The sequence below is a fragment of the Exserohilum turcica genome, assembly GCF_000359705.1.
Source record: "Exserohilum turcica Et28A unplaced genomic scaffold SETTUscaffold_14, whole genome shotgun sequence".
NCBI lineage: Eukaryota > Fungi > Ascomycota > Dothideomycetes > Pleosporales > Pleosporaceae > Exserohilum > Exserohilum turcicum.
The window spans coordinates 693072-712229 of record NW_007359959.1 but is presented as its reverse complement, the minus strand read 5'-3'; the positions used below and the strand labels follow the sequence as shown (position 1 = coordinate 712229).

Below are 19158 nucleotides of genomic sequence, written 5' to 3'. Positions count from 1 at the left end.
GGGCGCGCGAGGGCCCGATGCTTAACGCCTAAATAGCGGGGTACTTGGTCTTTAGCCCGTTGACCCTGCGGCTTGCAACTCGGGATGTGGGCTCAGTCCAGAACGACGGAAGTGTCCTAGACGCTGTCACCTTTTGTCGACGATTTGCATGTTTTGGTCAGCATTTCCTGCATTTGTCCATGACGGTGAGTAAAAGCTGGGGTGAACAGAGGGCTTGATTGGCCATGTCTCAACAGACATGTACATCACCAACGAGATGATTGCAAATTGATCGTCTTTCTCACTGTCCCTCCATTGCGACATTACCGTGCGTTGTCGCGTATTGAGTTCTTTGTACGTGATTGGATAGGCACGAGAATCGGCCGCTCGTTGGACGTGATCGGTTTCGGCAGTTCAGATCATCAAGATTCAACGGCACTTGTTAACAGATAGGCGACTGAGATGTCAGGTTCCACTCGCAGCTTTTCCAAGATATGGCCGTTTCGATGCCACCGCACATCGAAACTTTGTACACTGCGAGAGGGTATGTAGTCAAGAGAGATGACATCCACACTTACATACGTGCATGGGTAGACGTGGCCGTATGCACTGCCCCATACCACATATGCATGTCTGTCATGAATCAGTAACAACACGAACCGGGCATAAACAAGCTGTCTTAGTGAAACAATGACAGAAAGAAGCTGATGTGGGGTAACATCTACCTGACGCAAGATGATGCATCTTTTCGGATACAAGCATCTTACCACTGCCATCTTGCAACCTCGGGTTGATGACGCGCTGCATGCACAGTTTCCAATGCCTCGCATCCGGACGTCTTTACCAAAACTCCGCAATGCCGTTTGTTATGCATGATGCGACGGTTTGGCCTGGGCTCGCAGTGTGTCCAAAGCCGCGCCCAAGAGACCAGGACGTAGCAAGTAGATGGAAAAAAACCGCAGAATCCAAAACTCGCCCAAGGCTCTCCGGCTGCCAATGCGTGTGCAGGGGGCTGCCTGCGGAGACTGAGACGCAAGTTTCGAAAGTTCACATAGTCGATTCCGCGTGACTGGTAGGCCGGTGTTGACGGTCCGACATGGCACCCAATAGCAGAGGCGAGTACATTGCATTTGGAGAAAAGACGGTTTCCTCACGTAAGCTTTGGTTAGCAGCAGTGCGGTGTTGGTTGGCGTTGGTGTTGTTCTGCTGATTGCTGGTGAGCCTCGTCCATGTGGCTCGAGGATGCTCTTCCGTCTCTTCATTTCGCTTGTGCCGCTGAAGGCGTAGACGAGCCATTCTCCCGAACCCACCACGCCAATGCCTCCACCCCCAACATGGTTGCCGCGTCGCACGCCTCAGGCCGCCTATCATCCGCGGCCCAGACACCTGTTCCTGCATCCTGTACCGAGCGCGCATCCTTGGGGCCCTTTCGCTTGGGCAGTCGCACCGTCGGTACACGGCGCTCTTCTTAGTAGCAGGCAAGAAGCCGCGTGGATTTGCGTCCCCACAGTATGGATGCAAAGGAGCTACCTTCTCTTTTCATGGCCTGTCTCCGCCATGGTCGCGTGTCGTTCCGGTGAACCATTTTCTGGAAACTGGGGCCCTTGCTATTTCTGTTGAGGAGCATGTGATTCCTATTATCAAGAGGAATCTCAGTTAATACTGCAAAGTTTTCTTCTCGCTCTTCAGCCAAGTGCTGGCAAAATGCAAGAAAAAGCAAATTGGTGGTATGATACTCTTGGCTCTCATGTCGCATGCTTGGAACCGCGGAACCGCATGCCATTGCTCAGCTCATCCTCGCCCACGGTACTTGCTGCTGGTGACTACTGTATGTGCATGGCCAAATGTGGCCTAGGTGTCCAGCGGCACGGTGAAAGGTGCGGCGTCAGCACGGCAAACGGCTGATTGGTTGGTTGTTGCAGCAAAATTGGCAATAAGGCATCGTCGTATACAAATTAGGCATCGAGAAGGAAAATCCCGGGCTTTCCGTTCGAATCAGCAAAGTCGTTGGTGGAGGAGAAGTAGGGGCCCCTGATGGCGAAGAGCAAACTTTGGGGTTAGCTCACTAATCGCCACGTTTTTTGCGCGGCTTGGCTCTGACCTCTCTGGCTTGCCAACGATTTTACGCGACGCTGCTGGACTCTTCCGACATTCCACAGCATTCGCAATTTAGCCAGATTGCCGGCCCCCAGGGTTCCCCAATAAACTTTTCTTGGGACAATCACTGCAGCTTCAGACGCTTGGTATGGAAAGAGATCGCTGGCTGAAAGCCATGACCACAGTGTTGCTCTTCATGAGTGCCGTGTATTTTCATATTATTTCCAGTACTAGTAAGAGAATGGCTAACCGAAGACGGGCTTACACGCTCTATCAGGAAAAGAAAAAGAGATCGTAACTCTAGAAGCTGACAGCTAAGCTCTGCCTGCATGTAGCGAACGAACGACTAAACAAAAGAAACATGTCCGAAATAAGGCCTAGGCCGTGATACTCATTGATCGTCAATTGCTGCTTGGTGACTTCGCACCATAGCATAGACGAATGAGGACAAGAAGAGAGTATGGCAAGCGTCTGCGGCGTCATTGTCGCCCATCCCATCCTGAACGACGAGCCATATAGCGATATACTGTAGTGAAGCAAATCCATTGCCTGTTGAGTACAATGGGTATCTGGGGGTATTGTACATTCAGTGCAACCGTGTATGAGAAAAGAATTCTGGTAAACTTTTGAACGCCGATTGGATGATGCTCTGTCCGAGTATTCGATTTTGTGTGCCGCGGAGCTAACGGCCGGCCGACATGGCGAAGAACACTTGGATGTAACCAGCAGCCAAGTGTGGTCCTCAACGGCTGGAGCCAAGCGGTCTTATGCCCGTGATAATGCAGTACGCGAAGTATCATGTTCTGTCTCCGTTCCCTAATCGGGTGCAGATGCATGATCATGGGTTTCATCGCCCCGACCGTGATAGTGCGGAATCGAGGTTTTGGTCGCGTGTGGTAGAATGGTACGCGGCTAAATCAGGCGGTTGAAACCACATCAGTGGCAGAGGAAACACTGGGCATTAAGGTGTACGCTGAAGATCATTTCGGAAATAGGAAAATCACTTTTTTTGGTTACTCTGGCTCAGACATTGGAGTCATAGTCAGGGGGGTGTAGTCCAAGTCCTCCTCTAGCCATGGACGACCTTGGGTCCCATTCAATCTGTGGGGCTGCTCGTGATTGTGGTCTTGGAGTTGAGAAGCTCAGTGTTGGGCTCTTGTAATCACGCTGGATCTCTTTCTGGAAATGCTCCGGAGTGTCAGATCGGGGGTTGTCCATGGGATAGCTGGCGAGCTCGGGGGCAACGTGTGCGTTCGGGGGCATTTGGTGCTCAAAGTTCTTGAGTTCAAACTGGCGCATGTCATCTGTGGGGTTCCTGGCATCCAAAGACACAAACTCGCGGTTCTTGCTGAATTTGTCGCGGAAGAAATCTCGCCATCCTGTGATCATGCTCCATCGCCCAAGTAACAGGAACACTTGAATCCCTGCAACTGAAAGCATGATCAAGACCGCAGTCACTGTGGACTGATCAATGGCAATCTCCTGGCCCAGTTCGAAACAGGGTGCCGGGTTCTCGCTGTTGTCCATCAAGCACAGGATATACGGGTAGAGTTCTGTGACCTTGTCGGTAGCGTTCTTGGTAACCGAGTTGAGCCAGATGAAAACAATCGAGAAGAAGACGACGTCGACGAGAATGAAGATTACAATGGTGATGCCGCGCCATTGGAGGTAAAGTACTTTGCGGACACGTCGGTAGACGGCTCGGGCTGAGTGGTTTCGTATGCTGGTCGTATAGGAAGGAAAGCCTGCGCTGCTTTGTGTGTCGGTTTTGTCGTCGCTAAACATGTTCTGAAGGTAGACCTTGATGCAATACACGAATCTAATTGTGCGTTAGCAAAATTGCTCCAGTGATACCTGCGGCCAACTTACGTTGCGACCTGGATGACCGTAGCCGCTCCAGAAATAGCTAGCAAGGGGCCCCAAAAGTCCTGCATCGAATGACTGGCGTTGACGTGGCACACATCCCCAAACCTGAACGATACGCCGGTAATGGTAATGGTGACGGTGAAGAAGGCGGCAGCAACGGACCATCCAAAAACCTGGGCACAGTAAAAAAACTTTTTTCCAGGAGTGACGTCCCAGCAGATTTGAAGGTGCATAGAAAGAGCGCGAATGAAGATCCAGACAGCCATTGACAAACCACCGGAAATGAGGAAGGCGCCGGAAAAGGCACATGTAAGGCTGGAGTACATGTCGTTGGGGGTAATCTCGTCGTAGCACTGCTCGGGCTGAGCGCCGAACGGTATCACAAAGCCAAGCTAGTGGATGTCAGTGGAAGAGAAATGGACAAAGAAGAAAGAAGACGTACTGCCATGAAAATCGCCGCTAGAATGAGGCAGTAGCTGAGGTAGTGTCGGCGTGTCTTTTCAGGCGGAAGGACAACGTAGGTAATCAACATGAACACAAGACATACGAGTCCCACAACATTGAGTGCTTCTGCCACTTGGTAGGTAGTGTTGAAACCTACACATGCTTAGCCAAGTGCACAAAACCCCCGTTTCAAGAGCACCTACTCTCTGGGTATAGAACGTCTGTCAGTGGACATGGAAGGCAGCAAACGATGCCATCTGTGTAAGGTACGCAGAATCTTCCATCGACGACTAGGCTTGTTAGAATACGGACGAACGCTGCGATGGAATTACCTACAGCCGTTGAATCCAAATCGTGCCTGGTCGTAGAAAGGCGCGGGACAGCCTCCCCGAAGCGCGTCGGTCGATGTAGCGTTGGTAGCCATGTTGAAATTCTTGAATCCTTCCTACAACGAATGGGCCCAGAGTGTAGTGAACATGTGGAATGCAAAACCACCGAGCGGTATCCCAAGTTTGGCTAGTGGTGATATAGGGTAGGAGGTGCTCGAGGCCCAGCCGGCATACAGCAGGTTCCGTGATCCGAATGAGAGGATGGGTGAAGTCTGCTATGTTTTATGCGGTTGCAAAGCAACGTCGTACAGTGTGAGAGACCTGTTGCCGCGATTTGCCAGGATAAATGCAGTGAAGGCGGCGGGTCAAGAAAGAAGCCAGGGTGGGGGAGCAATCGTGTCGCAGTTGACCTAGATGGGAGAGGCAAGGTAAAGAGTGAATAAGGGCCTAGGGGTCGATCCAGAGGCACACGAGGTCAAGCGAGCAGAACACGAGAGACGGGACGTCATGGAAGATGTAGGGAAAAGCCGCTGCGGCACGAGTAAAACTGCACGATGCAGGCAGACGCCCTGACCATTGATGTGGCTCCTGGTTGGGCCGCCTTAGTGGTACGGTAGGTGGATGCGGCGATCCTGGCATGAACAGACCACTCCCCCCTGTAGGCTCTCTTCATCCACCTCTTAGTGTAGGTAGCGCGGCCAGAACCCCAGAGGATGCGTGGCCAAGACAAGCAGGAGGTGTGCAAAGACAGGCCAGGATTTGCAACAGGGCCGGACATGCAGACAGGGATGGTGAAGTCGGGACCAGGCACCACACTGATATGCGCCTGGACACTGGCTCAAAGGAGAAAAAGTCAGCACGGCGAGCTATCACGTCTTTGGCCTGCTCACGCAGCGTGATTCGCGTGCATTCGAAAAGGGCTAACTGTCCCGGGGCGTGGCGACGTCTAAACGGCGTCGTGCGGGCGGCTATTAGCAGATGTGCATGAGCGTGCGGCGCGGTACCTGACACCTCCCCCCACCTCGTGAACAGGCGGCCGACCTATGGTCCCTCTGGATGCGGTTGCGGTAGGAAGTGTCAATAGACAGTCGGCGATGCTGGGCCCATGGTAGGTGGTGGTGCGACAGGCCTCTGTTGCCGCTGACTGGAACACGCTGCCGATGACCGATGGATGCGTGTGGCATGGCACCCCCGTCGCCCCAGTGCCAATGCCAGTGTCAGTGCCGCGTCGCTCTGGAGGAGTTCGCCGTCAGTGTCAGCGGAAGAAACAATGAGGGGGGCCCTGGGGACGGTTATGCGGAGCGAATGTCATTGGTGCATGCTGCTTTTACCCCCATCCGAACAGGACATGGCCGGCATCCAATGACGGGCTATCCGAGTCGTGCTGGATCCACAGGCTCAGGCAAAGCTGTGGGACCAGAGCCGGCCTGCTCAGCTTGCCTCGCTCCCCGGCGCGCAGGCATACGAACAGACACTCAGGTCGTGGGCAGGCTAACGTGTACCGTCCAGTCTCCGTCATGGCAGAAGGTCGGAGCCGTGATGGTCGGGGGGACGGAGCTGTCAGGCGGTGGTGGTGGTGGTGACAAGGCGGGTGAGCATCGCCGTTCTGCAACGCCGGGCGTTTTCCCAAGCCCCTTACGCCACGCTAGCGATGCATCTGGTGGGAGGGTGGGAATCATGCGGGTAGCCCCAACAAACGCGTAGCGACGCGAACCAGTGCATCCACACAGCATTGCTTTGATTAGGCGTGGAGGCCTCGCGTCGCTCATGGGGGATAGATAGACGCTGACTACATACAGGCCGGCCGGTCCGTTGCGAGGACATGGGCGTGGGTGTAGTGTAGGTGTGGGTGTAGGCATGGGGGCGTGACTGTGCTCAGGAATACACGTGGATACGCCTTGGCCGTGCTCAAAAGTGCACGTGGTGTGCCGTCCCTCCCCTCCCCTCCCCTCCATCCCATCCCATCCCATCCCATCCCATCCCCCTCCCCCCAGCTGCCGTCCCCCCAGCATCCCGACACCTACTTCGGGTAAATAGGCTCTTGTTTCAATAATGACGTCCTGTTTCGCATTTTCCAGATCTCCACGACTCAAAGCCGCGCATATGTGAACGTCTGCTAACACCCAGCGACCAGATTTTCTATATTAGAACACCATAAGTGGGGGCTCACCGAATTGAGTTTGCGACGTTTGATGCCGACATTACACGTGGCCGTGTGCTTGTTCGTCTCGAGCAAAGGTTGTGTGGCATGGACGTGGGGTTCCCAAAGACGTCGAAGCAGCAACCATTGGCCGGCCGAATTCATGGCCTGAGGGTTCGCGTCTTCGTCAGCACACATCCTCCCAGTTCCAGTCGCATCCAACCTGCCAATAGCCCATGCAAATTGTCATCACGTTGCACTTGGCCACTGAATGTCGCCACCTACTGGGTTCAGAACCAGTAAAGTCCGGCTGACCCGCCAACCTGGCTTCCAGCCTCGGGCCTACTACCATCTCATAAAAACCCATGGTATTACAGGCTCGCCCAGGTAGACTAGACCATATCACGGCTTCCCATGTCTTCGCCAGTTGCCTAAAAAGGAGACGGGAATTTCAGCCTACGGGATCTGTCCGCAGAAACCCAACAAGCCCATCGCAATGGGGAAGCACGCCCGGAATACGTCATTCACCTTACAGCATCCTTCCAGCATCCTTCCGGCGTTTTCAGGGTCCTCATCGGTGAGGCTCAGCGACTTGCCAATACTGGATGCTGGTTGTACGCAAGGTACAGCCGCCTCTACGCCCAGCCCGTCGCCGTACTGCTGTCCGGGGAAGAAGTATCCTCTCCATCCTCCGGTCTTCCTGCAGGCCACGATCCCCAGCTAGAACGCGCCCCGAACATTTCACTGAACGATTTGAGTATAGCTTGTACCGACTCGCGATGCCCATGAAGCCGATCAGTCTGAGTCGATCAGCAAAGTGCCGTGCCGCATTGTGAAACGCGTTATTACGGTATCGGGTAACCGCCCTCAAACAGTCGTCGGGTCGACTCAAGTAACTTCAGCCCAAGGTATCATAAGTATCAAAAAATAACTTGAGAAACGACATGATGGTGACGTCTTTGCACATGCGCACTCTAGCTGCAGGTACAGTGTCGTGCATATCCATCGCTTGATTCGATGTACCTCCCACTCCTGTCCTCTAACGCTTGGTTTCTCTGAGACGGAAAAGTAATGCCGGTCTAGACCTCAGCAGCGGGTATGGCGTTGACCAAGGGCGACTAACCTGCAAAGAGGAAAATAAGACGAAACAATGCAACCCCGCGATGCAAGTCGTGCTATTGTGTGGCGCTGTCGCGTCCATTGTATTCCCCTCAGCACTTTGCGAAGGCTTCCCAGCCATACAACCTCTTATCGGCTGCGCCCCCATCATCGATCGATAAAACCAAACAATCTGCAATTTCCCCTGTATTACCCAGTAGGTTGCCTGACTCATCAACATCGCATCCTTTTGCAAGAAAAAAACGAATATTGGTGGCGTTACGGCCTGCAACCCGCCCGTTGACACCCAGTTTCCCGAGGGCTTGGTACACCTAAGTAATGACACAAGAGCAAGACGACGACGACGGCTACAGCGCCAAGCCCTAGGGGTTCACGCCCAGCTTCCACCGCTCGTACCGAGCATACAGGGAAGAGAGAGAAAAAGCAAAACTAGATTGGTCAGTACGGCACGTAAGCCACCCGTTTATCTTTAGCCTGTACGGCTATGTCCCGCGAAAAAGCAAAAAAGTGGCTTGCTCAGTCGCCATCGAGGGCGGTGTGCTTTGACTGGGGGGTGGGGGGGGGGGGGGTTTGTTCTTTGTCTCTTTATCGATTATCAATTTCCGCCTAAGCAACACACGCATGTATTGGTTCTATAATGTGGGGGCTGCATTAAGAGAGGGGAGGGGGTGAAGTGTAAAGGAAGAAAGAAAAGCAGGAAACAAACAAAAAAAGAAAGGCAAAGTGGAATACCAATACATCGGTGTTTGGTACCCTGGGGAATAAGAAGCACAGTGTGCATACATATGTAGGTATCTGTAGCTTTTGTATCATCTGCGACATCTCGCCATGCAGCTCGCGCTCGTTGCGGTCGACCTGGCATACGACGGCGTGCTGTTCAGGTGGCTAAGTGGGTTTGTTGAGAAAGGGGGGGTGGTTAGAGAGGGTCCTCGAGTCTGCAGACACGACTACGTGGCCACTCGAAGGTGTAAATTAAGGACACGCAGCGGGTATCTGTATCTGCATCTCAAGATGCATATTCCCCATATGCAAGATACTGTGGAAAGCGATGTGATTGGGAGTCTTGCTGCAGCCTTGTGCTTGGTTTCGTGCAAGTACATGAGTAAGTGCTAACTGGACTTATCTTTCAATGTTTCTGCGTGGAGTTGGAAAAATGGTTTGTTCTTTTCCTCTATCTCTATCTTTCTCAAAAAATACAAGTCATGCGTTGCAGGTGGAAACAAAAAATATACGGCCCGGACTTCCGTAACGACTAGTTCCCCTCTTTGCCTGAGTAATGCGCATGGTTGTGTTGTAATAGGAGTCGAGAGCATCGAGATAAATTTCAACGAGCTGAATGGGACACATGAATTGCAAAAATATGAGATCAGGGCTATGTAATTTTTTCATGAAAAAAAAGCCGGCTTGAAGCATATTTATTGCTGTGACACTGTTGTTGTGCTCACTGATGAAAAAGAAGAACTTGGAGATTATGGCTGCATTGAGTGCTGCTCTTGTGGAATACCAACATACAATAACCGAGGTGGAGAACTCCTCTGGCGTAGTCTACTCATCTATCAGTTCAAAGAGAGAGTGAGAGAGTGCAGATATCCATCATGAAAACCCCAAATCGTAATGCCAGATGTCGCCCGAGCAGAACAGCGTGGAATAAGAGCGTTGAGAATTCTTCTCTTACTTAGTCCTCTTCTTCATTTTTTCTTTACCTGTTCTGTTCCTACTCGCTCAACCCCTCATATATCAGCTCCTCGACGCCCGCCACAAACTCTATCCACGCCGCATCATTCCACGGATAGTAACTCCCCCAAACCGCCACGACAATGCTCTTCTCGACATCAATCCACGCATCACAGTTGGGCGCACCATACCAATACACTGTTCCCTTGCTCCTCCCCCTCTTGCCACTCTTCAGCCGCCGCTGAGCACCCTGGACACCGCACCCAAACCCATAGCTCCCCTCAGGATCCAGATGCGGCACGGACAAGTCGACCGGCAGGAGAATCGGCGCGGCATCCGAGGCAGGCAGGCTCCTCGAGTCGTTCCTCAGACCATCTGAAAGCTGCGGCTTTGTGATTTCCGCGACGGATTCTGGCGACAGAAGCCGGTGGCTGCTCGCAGGATGCACGCCGTTATTCTGCGGCAAAAGCGCAGTAACTAGGCTTGCGTAGTCGCGTGGACTAGCTACCAGCCCCGTGCCTAAACACCCTGCGTGATGCTTTCCAGTTGGAAACGCTTCGCTCCGCCTTACCACGTCGGGTTCCGCAGCATCGATAGTGACAAAGGCATTGCCCTCGCTCCGCATCTGCCTCGGCCAGAACTTGCCCTTATTCTCAGCCCGCGCCGTCACCGTACCGCCAAAAGCAGGTTCCGTCCCGATTTCCCGGAGGCCGAGCGGCTGGAAAATGTTCTCTTCGAGGTAGCCGTCCAGCGAGGTCCCGCTGATGCGCTCGATCAGCACGGCTACCCAGTCGAGGCCCTGCCCGTAGTTTGTGTGCGTGCCCGGGTGCCAGAGTAGAGGGCTTGCGAGGAGAACTCCATATGGATCTGTAGCTTCGTTTGCTTTTTCCCATACGCCGTCGCCGAGATCGCGGACGTAGTCGTATAGCAATTGGTTAAAGTATGTGTGACCGCCGCCGTATGTGTGCGTTAGCAGCATGCGTGCGGTGATGTCGCCTTTCCTGTCTTCAAGCTGCCAGTGCTTTTTTCCCGTCTCGGGGTCGACAGTGTAGCCGGTTAGAACTTGCTTTGCCGCGAGCTCGGGGAGGTGCGTGGTGATGGTGCTAGGGTCGTCGAGACTGGCGAGCCCGCGCTCCACGAGCTGCATGTATGCTACTGCGCCGATGATTTTGGTCAAGGACTGGATGATAGCGATGGATTCTGATGTCGGGGGCTTCGAGGGACTGGCGCCATGGGAGAATATGACCTTGTTCTGTGCGTCGACTATATGGATCATGGCGGCTGGCAGTGCCGGATTGCTGGTTGCTGGGTCTGTAGCATTTTCAATGTATTTTTTCAGCGCGTCACTGTTCTCGAGGATAATCGGCGGGAGTTTCATTGTTGCTGTAGAATATGAAGGCTGAGTGGGAGCGTGTATGTGTTGCTATCTTTCTACATGAAATACTGTATCCATATAAATATTAGCAAATATAGGATTCTATCATTAGCATGCTGACTACGCAGCAGCTGTAATCCTGTATGCATCTCTGTAGCCCAACAAAGCAACTTCCTCAAACAATGAAGCTGCAATGGCAAGACTGGTTGGTGGGGTCAAGTATGCCAGATAGTGGTAAGCGGGGTAGATGCTTACACCCTTTGATACCCACGTAGACGATTTAGGAAAGTCTGTCTTACAGCATTGTGCATTAGTGCTGAGACAGTCAGCCATGGGTAATTCTCCATGTAGTAGATAATCTGCAACATCACAATAGAGCTGTGTTATCTTGTCATCCCTGTGCTTATAAGTCGGAGCTTTCGTCTCATTTGCAGTTACCTGAGCGACATCTTGGCACCAAGAAGCTGAGTGCGAATAGAGTGGGGTCCTTGTGAAATGAACATTCCTACTTACACCCCGTAATGCTGCTGAAACGGGGTGCAGCTTTAGCTGTTGTCCTGGCTGTCCTGGCTGTTACCACGCTGCTCTGACTATACTGGCCGTTCTAGCTTTCTGGCTTTCTGGCGTGCTAGCTCTCGTCGTGTAACGGGGCTTGACCTAAGGCAGAGATTCCTAGCATCCTACTACAGCCTTTTGCAGCTAATAAGGGTTGATTTTGCTAACAAAGTCTTGAAATTTAAGTCCTGATGCAAGGCACGTGACCATACTACAGATGTGACTATACAACAGACGTGACTGAATTCAATATGCAGCTAAAGGTACAATAATCCATTCGTTGTATACTGGTATCATTAAAAACAGTTCGTGCATCCCAAGTGAGCATGACAATAACTAAACTTTGGACGCCCTCGTACGCCATTGAACTCTACCGAAATTTAGCTCTTCTTCCCCATGACCATCATTGATAAAATTCTACTCCATGACCGTTATTAGTAGAAATCTTCCCATTTCCCCCACATGATGGTAGATTCGTATTTGTTCATTAGTTGGCCCGTGGGGTCGTCACCCTTCACATGTGCCCATGCGCCCGCAAAATGCAAGATGAATTTGCCCGACTTCCATTGGCCATCTCGGTTTTCGTAGCATGGGATTTCTTCGGGAAAGGCGTTCAGCTTGGACTGCGGCGCTACGATGAACCTGTGCGAGTATGGCTCCTCCTTCATGAGCTCCACCATAGCGTCTTGTTAGCTATAGTTGATGTTGTTGGCATTGTGGAGGTCGAGTGCACGGTGAGTAAATTCCAGGGATCGCTCGTGTGCGCGGGTTACAAAGGAACCCAGATTCAGGCCATTGCAGTCGTGCGTAAAGATGTAGTCAACCTCGTCGGCATTTTCGGCATTCTGCAGCTCATCGTAGATGATATCTTGGATGTTGATATCGGTGTTGGTGATGAGAGTGTCAAAGTCGAGCCACCAAATCCAATCGTATGTGTCTTTTTTTACCAGCCTTTCTAGCATGTCAAATTTCCAGAAGACAGGGTTGCCCGTCGCGCTGTGTTGCTCGTAGTCGGTGATGAAGTCATAGCCATGGCGGCGGGCATAGTCTGGTTGTGCTGCATGTCAGACGGGACCTGTCAAACTATCATTGGCTCATTCTTACGGTCTTTGTTCTTGAGCGAAAGATGGAGGTATGATCTCTGCTCGGTGACAAACGTCATGATGGCCACCCGCAGTGGCTTCCTCTCTTCAACATGGGGCTTTTGCTCGGGCTCGACTGGGGCGGACGGGGGAGGCGGAGACGATGGCAGCTGTTCCCGGTAGCTTGTTGCCTGACTGAGCCGCCATCCTAAGAAGACGAGGAAAGCAAGGAGAAACGCGATCGACAGCGGTATCTTTTTTGCCGACCGTATAAGCATGTTTGCAATATGTAGAGGCCGAGGACGTGCGTCGACGACACAATGGGGAGAGAGACGGGGGTAGGCACCGGTAAGCGAGAAGCGTGCTTTCCTGCGGGGCCGCATATATTTATAGGCAAATGCAGCTTTAGCTGCATAATAGAATAAGTCGCGACTAAGCGTTGGACTTGGTACTACAAACTGGGGTTGAGTTGACCTGCCTATCGGGTACAACTAGAAGTAATCACGAAAAGCTATTTCTTCGTATGGCCGTCTCCTCCAAGACCACAAATCAAGTTGGGATTACGAAGCAAGCTGCGAAGACCACGTGGCTGGACGGCGCCGGCACCGGCGCTTACTAGCCATCGACGCTTCGTTCGTCCGTAATCTGTTTCCAGCTTTGGCTGCAGATTATGGTCGAGTTTGACCATGTGTTCTCCATACGGTGCGAAGGTTTCAAAGGAATCAATAGTAATTGGCCGAATCAAGCTCTGATCCAATTACCTCTCAATGCGTATCATCACGTGATTTGCACACTAGTCTACTTTCGTAGCATCTACCATCGACGCTTACCAAAAGGCTTCTCCATCACCATAGAGGCTTCTCGCCACTATCACGGCAGCTGCCTACTACCATAGAAGCCGCCTGTTACCACCGCAGAAGCTGCCTTTTACTACCACGACGGAGGCCGCCTACCTATTACTACCACAGCCACGGAGTCTACCAGTAGAATTCACTCTTTCAGATATGAAAGGCTTTAATAGATATTCAAACTTCCTATTCCAAGCGAGATGTGCTAAGCTCTGTTAGATGATAAATACTAAAACGCTAGAACAGCTAGAAACGCCGACCCGACTAGTACAACCAGAGCAGCGTGGTAACAGCCAGTACAGCCAGGACAACAGCTAAAGCTGCACCCCTTTTCAGCACCGGCATGGGTTGTAGCAATGCTTTTTTACGCTACTACAACAGCATAGGTCCAAAGACGCAAGAGGGTTCGGGTGTTGTTTTGGTGACGGGCTCGACTTTCGTGGCTGGTGGGTAAATATCCAGGTGGAGATGAGTTCGGACCGATACCAGTTCGCACGTCTGCTTGAAACTGGCTCGTTCTTACCATACTCTCAGCCAATAGCTAACGATGTGTGTGCTTATTAACATGTAATCTTGGCTTATACATGTACTACGGATTTGATCGGGGCAGGGGTTACAAAGCGACCCCTGAGAATGGCTGCCGGGCCCAGAAGACGTCGGCACACGGACCCCTAGCGCCCGTGCCTGCATCTCCAGCTCTCCACACCATACATCATCATACATCACCACCATCACCATCACCACGCTACCAACATGTCTGGCTTTGGCGGCGGCCAACCTGACAAGGGACAGCTCCTCAGCGGCATCTGGCATTGTACGGCGACACGACCATAGTTGGCCACCACTGACACCCCATAGGCGACTGCAACCCTCGAATACCCGCAATACATCTGGAAACCAAGAAACCAGGTGTCAATCACGGCAGATGGTGTATGCTGCCCATGACTACGTATTTGGCGCATCAACCTTAACATGTCGCTCCAGTTCGCACCTGCGCTAAGCCCAGAGAAGGGAAGTGCAGATTCTTCCTTTGGGACAGCGATGCCGAAGCACGCGAGAACAGTGCGGCTCCTCCCACGCCGAATCGCAAGCGAAGACGGTCCGTCAGTGGTAGTATCAATGACGCATACCGCTCTACACAGGGCGACGATGATGATATGAATGAAACCGCGAGCACGACCGAGACACCAAGCAAACCCGCCCCAGCCAACAGCTTCATCACTCCGGCCACAAAAAGACGCAATCTCCCTTGGGGTGTGGATCACAGCAGTGTGACGGCTGCTCATGGGCTTCAAACGCCTCAAACAGAACGCAAAGCCCCAGGGGATCCCTTTCCCTCAAGCAATCCAACGCCAACGAGCAGCATCTTAACCGCATCGCAAGCCACTGAGGATGATGCCCACCGATTTGCAACCCCGTATACTTCCTTTGACAGGGCACCGGCTCTGAACCGCCACAGAAACGCAGTAAACGAAGATCTAGTCAATGATGTATTGGGACTACTCCGAGAATCCAGTGTCCGCCTGCCCGATCACACTGAGAAGGGGCTTCGGACCTTCTTGAAAAGACACGCAAAGACTACCGAAGGCTACAAAAGAGGTCGCGATGTGATGCGGGCTACAGTCAAGGCAAAGGATGCCAGGATCGCCGAGCTCACATATCGAATCGGCACACTGGAGGCTGAACTGGAGGCTGAGAAGGCCATGGTGAAACATTTAGAATGGGAAGCACAGAGCGATGCTTCAGGTTTTGATTGAATTGCACGAAGCACACTAATGAGGGTGCTGAAGTTCGCTCAGCGTTCCAAACACGGACTGCCTGGTGCATAAGCGATTTCCATCGGTCTGATTCTGTCCCATATCCACGGACTCGGTGTCTGATTGGAGTTTGCGGATCATGATTCCATCTTGGCTTGCCTCCACAAGACACTCGAGCAGCTCCACCGCCACTTGAGCCCGACAAGTGGGAGCTGCTTCAGGCTCATTTCTGATGCACGCCAGACTATTTGCTTCGCTCTGGTGCGCTAACCAGCGTGCATTGCGCAAAAATCAGAAGTGTCACGCAATCGCTTAGCTTTTGGTATAAGAGCCCGCGAGTGTGTACGCTGAGACCTGACGTATGCGGCAACCGGACAAGAATACCAGCGAGTCGTCAGTCTTCATGTGTGCGCCACCGCTCCTGAGCACGTAGGAGAGGTCTCTCGATCCCCGAGTGGAATTTGTCCAGTTCCGTTCCCCTATGACTGATGAGAATTCAAAGGAAGAGCAACGTGCCCAATGTAGCGGAACTAGATTTGCCCAGCGTTGGCAACTCGGATGACGGCAGGGAAGCGCCTCGTGATTTGTCGAAAACATATCAGCGACACATATCTGACGTACGCCGGGCCATAACCGACAGACTGTTATCCACTTTTTGCAGCGGAATCTTGGCAGTCAACCGTGACCTCCGCCAAACTGCTAAAGATGGGTGCTCCTGGTCCAAGAATTGCGTGACGCCTATGGTCATATGGGCCCTTCTTGCAGAAAGAGCTTGTTTTGCGTGATGAGCACGATCGGTGTTGCCGTCAGCCATGCCCCTGTGGCACGACCGGGCCACTCAACGGTCTGGGTCTACCTATAGGATGACGAGTGCCTCACCCATCCTTATCAATGTCAACTGAACCGGACAAGCAACCGAACGTGGGTTTGAAGAGTTTTGGTACGACTTCTTGGCGGACATGGTGGGGCTACGCGATGGGCAGGATACAAAACTGGTCCACTCCTTTGTAGTATTTCTTGTAATATACGTTTTTGAATGTCTGGAAAATCGTATGCCAAGTGCCACGCTATAGCTGGTATTATCAACTTATAGAGGTGCCGCACTTGGAGGCTCGACCTTTTTGTTCTTTGTTTTTACTACTTTGCAAACCATCTTCCAAAATGGCTATGCGGACCCTGCGGAAGATTGGCGACTACATAGCACCTCCTGCTGCGAAAAGTGACGACGGCCGTGACCAATGGCCCTCGCGAGCAGCTTTTTTACTTGCTGCTATGGGGGGTTGTGCTGGACAAGGAAACTTGCTCAGGTATCCAAGTGTGCTTTACAATAACTATGGGCTCCAGTGGTTCATCCCATATCTACTGGCCGTATTTCTCATCGCCATTCCAGCGCTTATCCTCGAAGTGTCGATTGGCCAAGCGTACCGGGGTGGAACCGTCATTGCGTGTAAGGTGCCCCCATGAAAATAGTGGACATGACGCCAGCTGACAGAAGCAACCTCTAGTCAACAATGTGCACCGTCGCCTGAAGGGTGTAGGCATGGGCCCAGTCATTGTCAGTTTCCTCGTCGTGCAATACTTCACCGTCAACCTGGCATGGATCATGCAGTACTTCCGGTACAGCTTCACCAGCCCGTTGCCATGGGAAAACCGGATCGACGAATTCTACTATCAAGACGTCCTTCAACGTGGAGATATCAACGAGGGAAGCCTTAGCGCAGACGGAAATTCAGTAGCCCAGTTTACAGGCTATCCCAACGGAGCGCTTCTCGGCGAAACTGTTGGCTGGAGCATCTTTGTCTGGTTCCTCATTTGGATCTCCATCTTCCGCGGCGTTGGAATGACAGGCCGAGTCGTCTACTTCACTATGGGCCTCCCGATTGTCACCACCATCATCTTTGTCGGCAGGGCATTGTCGCTTGAAAATGCAAGAGAAGGCGTCGATCTCGTGTGGAGAACTTGGAGGAGCGACCAACTTGCCTCTGGTGCTGTGTGGCAGACAGCTGTCGGTCAAGTATTCTTCTCGACTGGTATCGGGTTTGGATACTTTACCTCGTACGCCAGCTACAACACCAAGCACGCAAACGCCGTCATGGATGCATGTCTGATTTGCGGTAGCAATGTGCTTTTCGAGAACTTTGCGGCCTTTGCTGTCTTTGGCGTTGTTGGCTTCCTCCGCAGATGGCCACAGGACGGCGAACGACTCGGGGCTTTTGTCGTGGGATTCTTGACGCTACCCGAAGCCGTGCTGCAGATGCCAGGGGCCAATTTCTGGGCTATACTCTTGTTTTTTACACTCGTGGTCCTCGGATTCAGTTCGGCTTTTGTCATGCTTGACGTTGTTGTCACACTGGTCTGTGACTCTGGTATGGTCAAGGCATCGCGGCCCGTGGTTGTTACTGCACTTACCATACTTTCTTTTCTCATGTGAGTACAGTACTCTCTTTATCTCCTCAACCTGAACATACGCGCCTTTTCATCCGTATTTTTGCAAGCATCTACTCACACCAGTTTCCAACGTCTAGGTGTCTGCCATACTGCACAGAGTTTGGCTATTACTTGCTCGATGGCATCGACCGATGGGTCAACAACGTCGCACTCATCTTCGTTGTGTGGAGCGAAGTCTCCAGCGCCACCACTTTATACCGCTGGAAAGACATTGCCGAAAAGACGGGTCTTCCAGCTTTTGTGGTCTACAACGTAGGTTTCTTTGGTGCCCAGGTACTGGGTATCAGCCTGGCTCATGGGATCGGTAACCCTGGAGCTGGTGCCGGGGCTGGCATTGGTCTGTACTTTCTCATGGCTATCGTAGCCGTCGTAATAGCGCGAACGCCCGATGTTCCTGCACCTTCCTTCTGGAACCGCACTGCTTTTACCAGAAAGTTCTGGTATCTTGCCTTCTATTCAGTAAGTGCTGCTTGGAAAATTAGCGCGCCTCTTCAAAGGGAACTAATCTAGCCATCAGGGTAACCAACTCCGCCGCGACCTAAACGTTATCGTTGGCCAGGGCAAAAACTGGAAAATTCCTGCCTTTATGCCTTTCCTGTTACGTTACCTCAGTGGTCCAGTGCTTGCCATCATCTTTTCCTTTGCATTTCCAGAGTTCCACACTCTACGCTACGACCCCATGATGATTGCTGGGTTCATCTTGTCCATTCTGACCGTCATTGTCATCCTGATTGGCTTGGTGATGCCTCGATACTACGATGCATTTGTTCCCGTCCATCGGCGATCCGAGGGTGCTGAGCCAACGGTACCAATGCAAATCAAGGGCGAATTGGCCGGCAGACCAACTGCGGATACTGTCACTGCAGAGCAGGGAGATTTCAGTATTATGCGGGACTCATCTTCAGGACAAGAGCTGGGAGATGAAAAGCATGTCAAGAAGACAGGCTTGGAATGAGTGAGCGCAGAAACTCAAGGCCATGTTTCTTCTTTTATTTCCAAACAAGCTCCGGTAATATGGAGACGTGTGATATGGGAGCCTGATGGTATTGGTCAGGATTAATTTTCTTTCCCTTCTTCCCTATCAGGCGGTAAGTTATTCGGTGTGCAGCGTTTGACAACATTGCCGAGAGCCGTTTCTTTCTATGCCCAGCTCCGAGCCCAGACGATACTAGTATCAGAGCAACGAAACCTGGCTGTCCTGATGCAGCATGCCACATGCGACTTTGCCGTCTTGGCCTTCTCATTTCTCAAGCCCAGTTTGCGTACTTGAGATCAACGTTTCTTGGAACTATTGCTCGTCTGCATGGGCGTGTGTACTATGGGCTGCAATAACCCCGTGTTCGTATTGCCATTGCCGTCACAGCCGGGGATAATACCATATGGAACCATGTAAGATTTGATGTAAAAAGAACATTGTTTCATGTACATCGCATATCTCTAGTCCT

General features: G+C 52.1%; 5 protein-coding genes across 5 annotated transcripts; 2 read left to right on the top strand and 3 right to left on the bottom strand.

The window, feature by feature from the left end:
- Positions 1 to 3099: 3099 nt before the first annotated feature.
- On the bottom strand, positions 3100 to 4810 carry SETTUDRAFT_160071 (uncharacterized protein; the record flags this gene model as incomplete). Its single annotated transcript, XM_008025348.1, has 5 exons — positions 3100 to 3895; positions 3946 to 4334; positions 4385 to 4539; positions 4590 to 4676; positions 4723 to 4810. The coding sequence occupies 5 exons, from the start codon at positions 4808 to 4810 to the stop codon at positions 3100 to 3102; spliced, it is 1515 nt and encodes a 504-aa protein (XP_008023539.1).
- A 4878-nt stretch (positions 4811 to 9688) lies between these two features.
- SETTUDRAFT_38205 (uncharacterized protein) lies at positions 9689 to 11026 on the bottom strand (the record flags this gene model as incomplete). Its single annotated transcript, XM_008025141.1, has 1 exon — positions 9689 to 11026. The coding sequence occupies one exon, from the start codon at positions 11024 to 11026 to the stop codon at positions 9689 to 9691; it is 1338 nt and encodes a 445-aa protein (XP_008023332.1).
- A 986-nt stretch (positions 11027 to 12012) lies between these two features.
- On the bottom strand, positions 12013 to 12938 carry SETTUDRAFT_160069 (glycosyltransferase family 34 protein; the record flags this gene model as incomplete). Its single annotated transcript, XM_008025347.1, has 3 exons — positions 12013 to 12263; positions 12312 to 12626; positions 12683 to 12938. 3 exons carry the CDS (start codon positions 12936 to 12938, stop codon positions 12013 to 12015), a joined length of 822 nt encoding a protein of 273 aa, XP_008023538.1.
- Positions 12939 to 14261: 1323 nt separating this feature from the next.
- SETTUDRAFT_38203 (uncharacterized protein) lies at positions 14262 to 15265 on the top strand (the record flags this gene model as incomplete). The annotated part of the gene is made up of 3 exons (XM_008025140.1): positions 14262 to 14322; positions 14367 to 14438; positions 14493 to 15265. 3 exons carry the CDS (start codon positions 14262 to 14264, stop codon positions 15263 to 15265), a joined length of 906 nt encoding a protein of 301 aa, XP_008023331.1.
- A 1161-nt stretch (positions 15266 to 16426) lies between these two features.
- On the top strand, positions 16427 to 18668 carry SETTUDRAFT_26939 (uncharacterized protein; the record flags this gene model as incomplete). Its single annotated transcript, XM_008025099.1, has 4 exons — positions 16427 to 16712; positions 16771 to 17692; positions 17791 to 18172; positions 18231 to 18668. The coding sequence occupies 4 exons, from the start codon at positions 16427 to 16429 to the stop codon at positions 18666 to 18668; spliced, it is 2028 nt and encodes a 675-aa protein (XP_008023290.1).
- Positions 18669 to 19158: the final 490 nt, after the last annotated feature.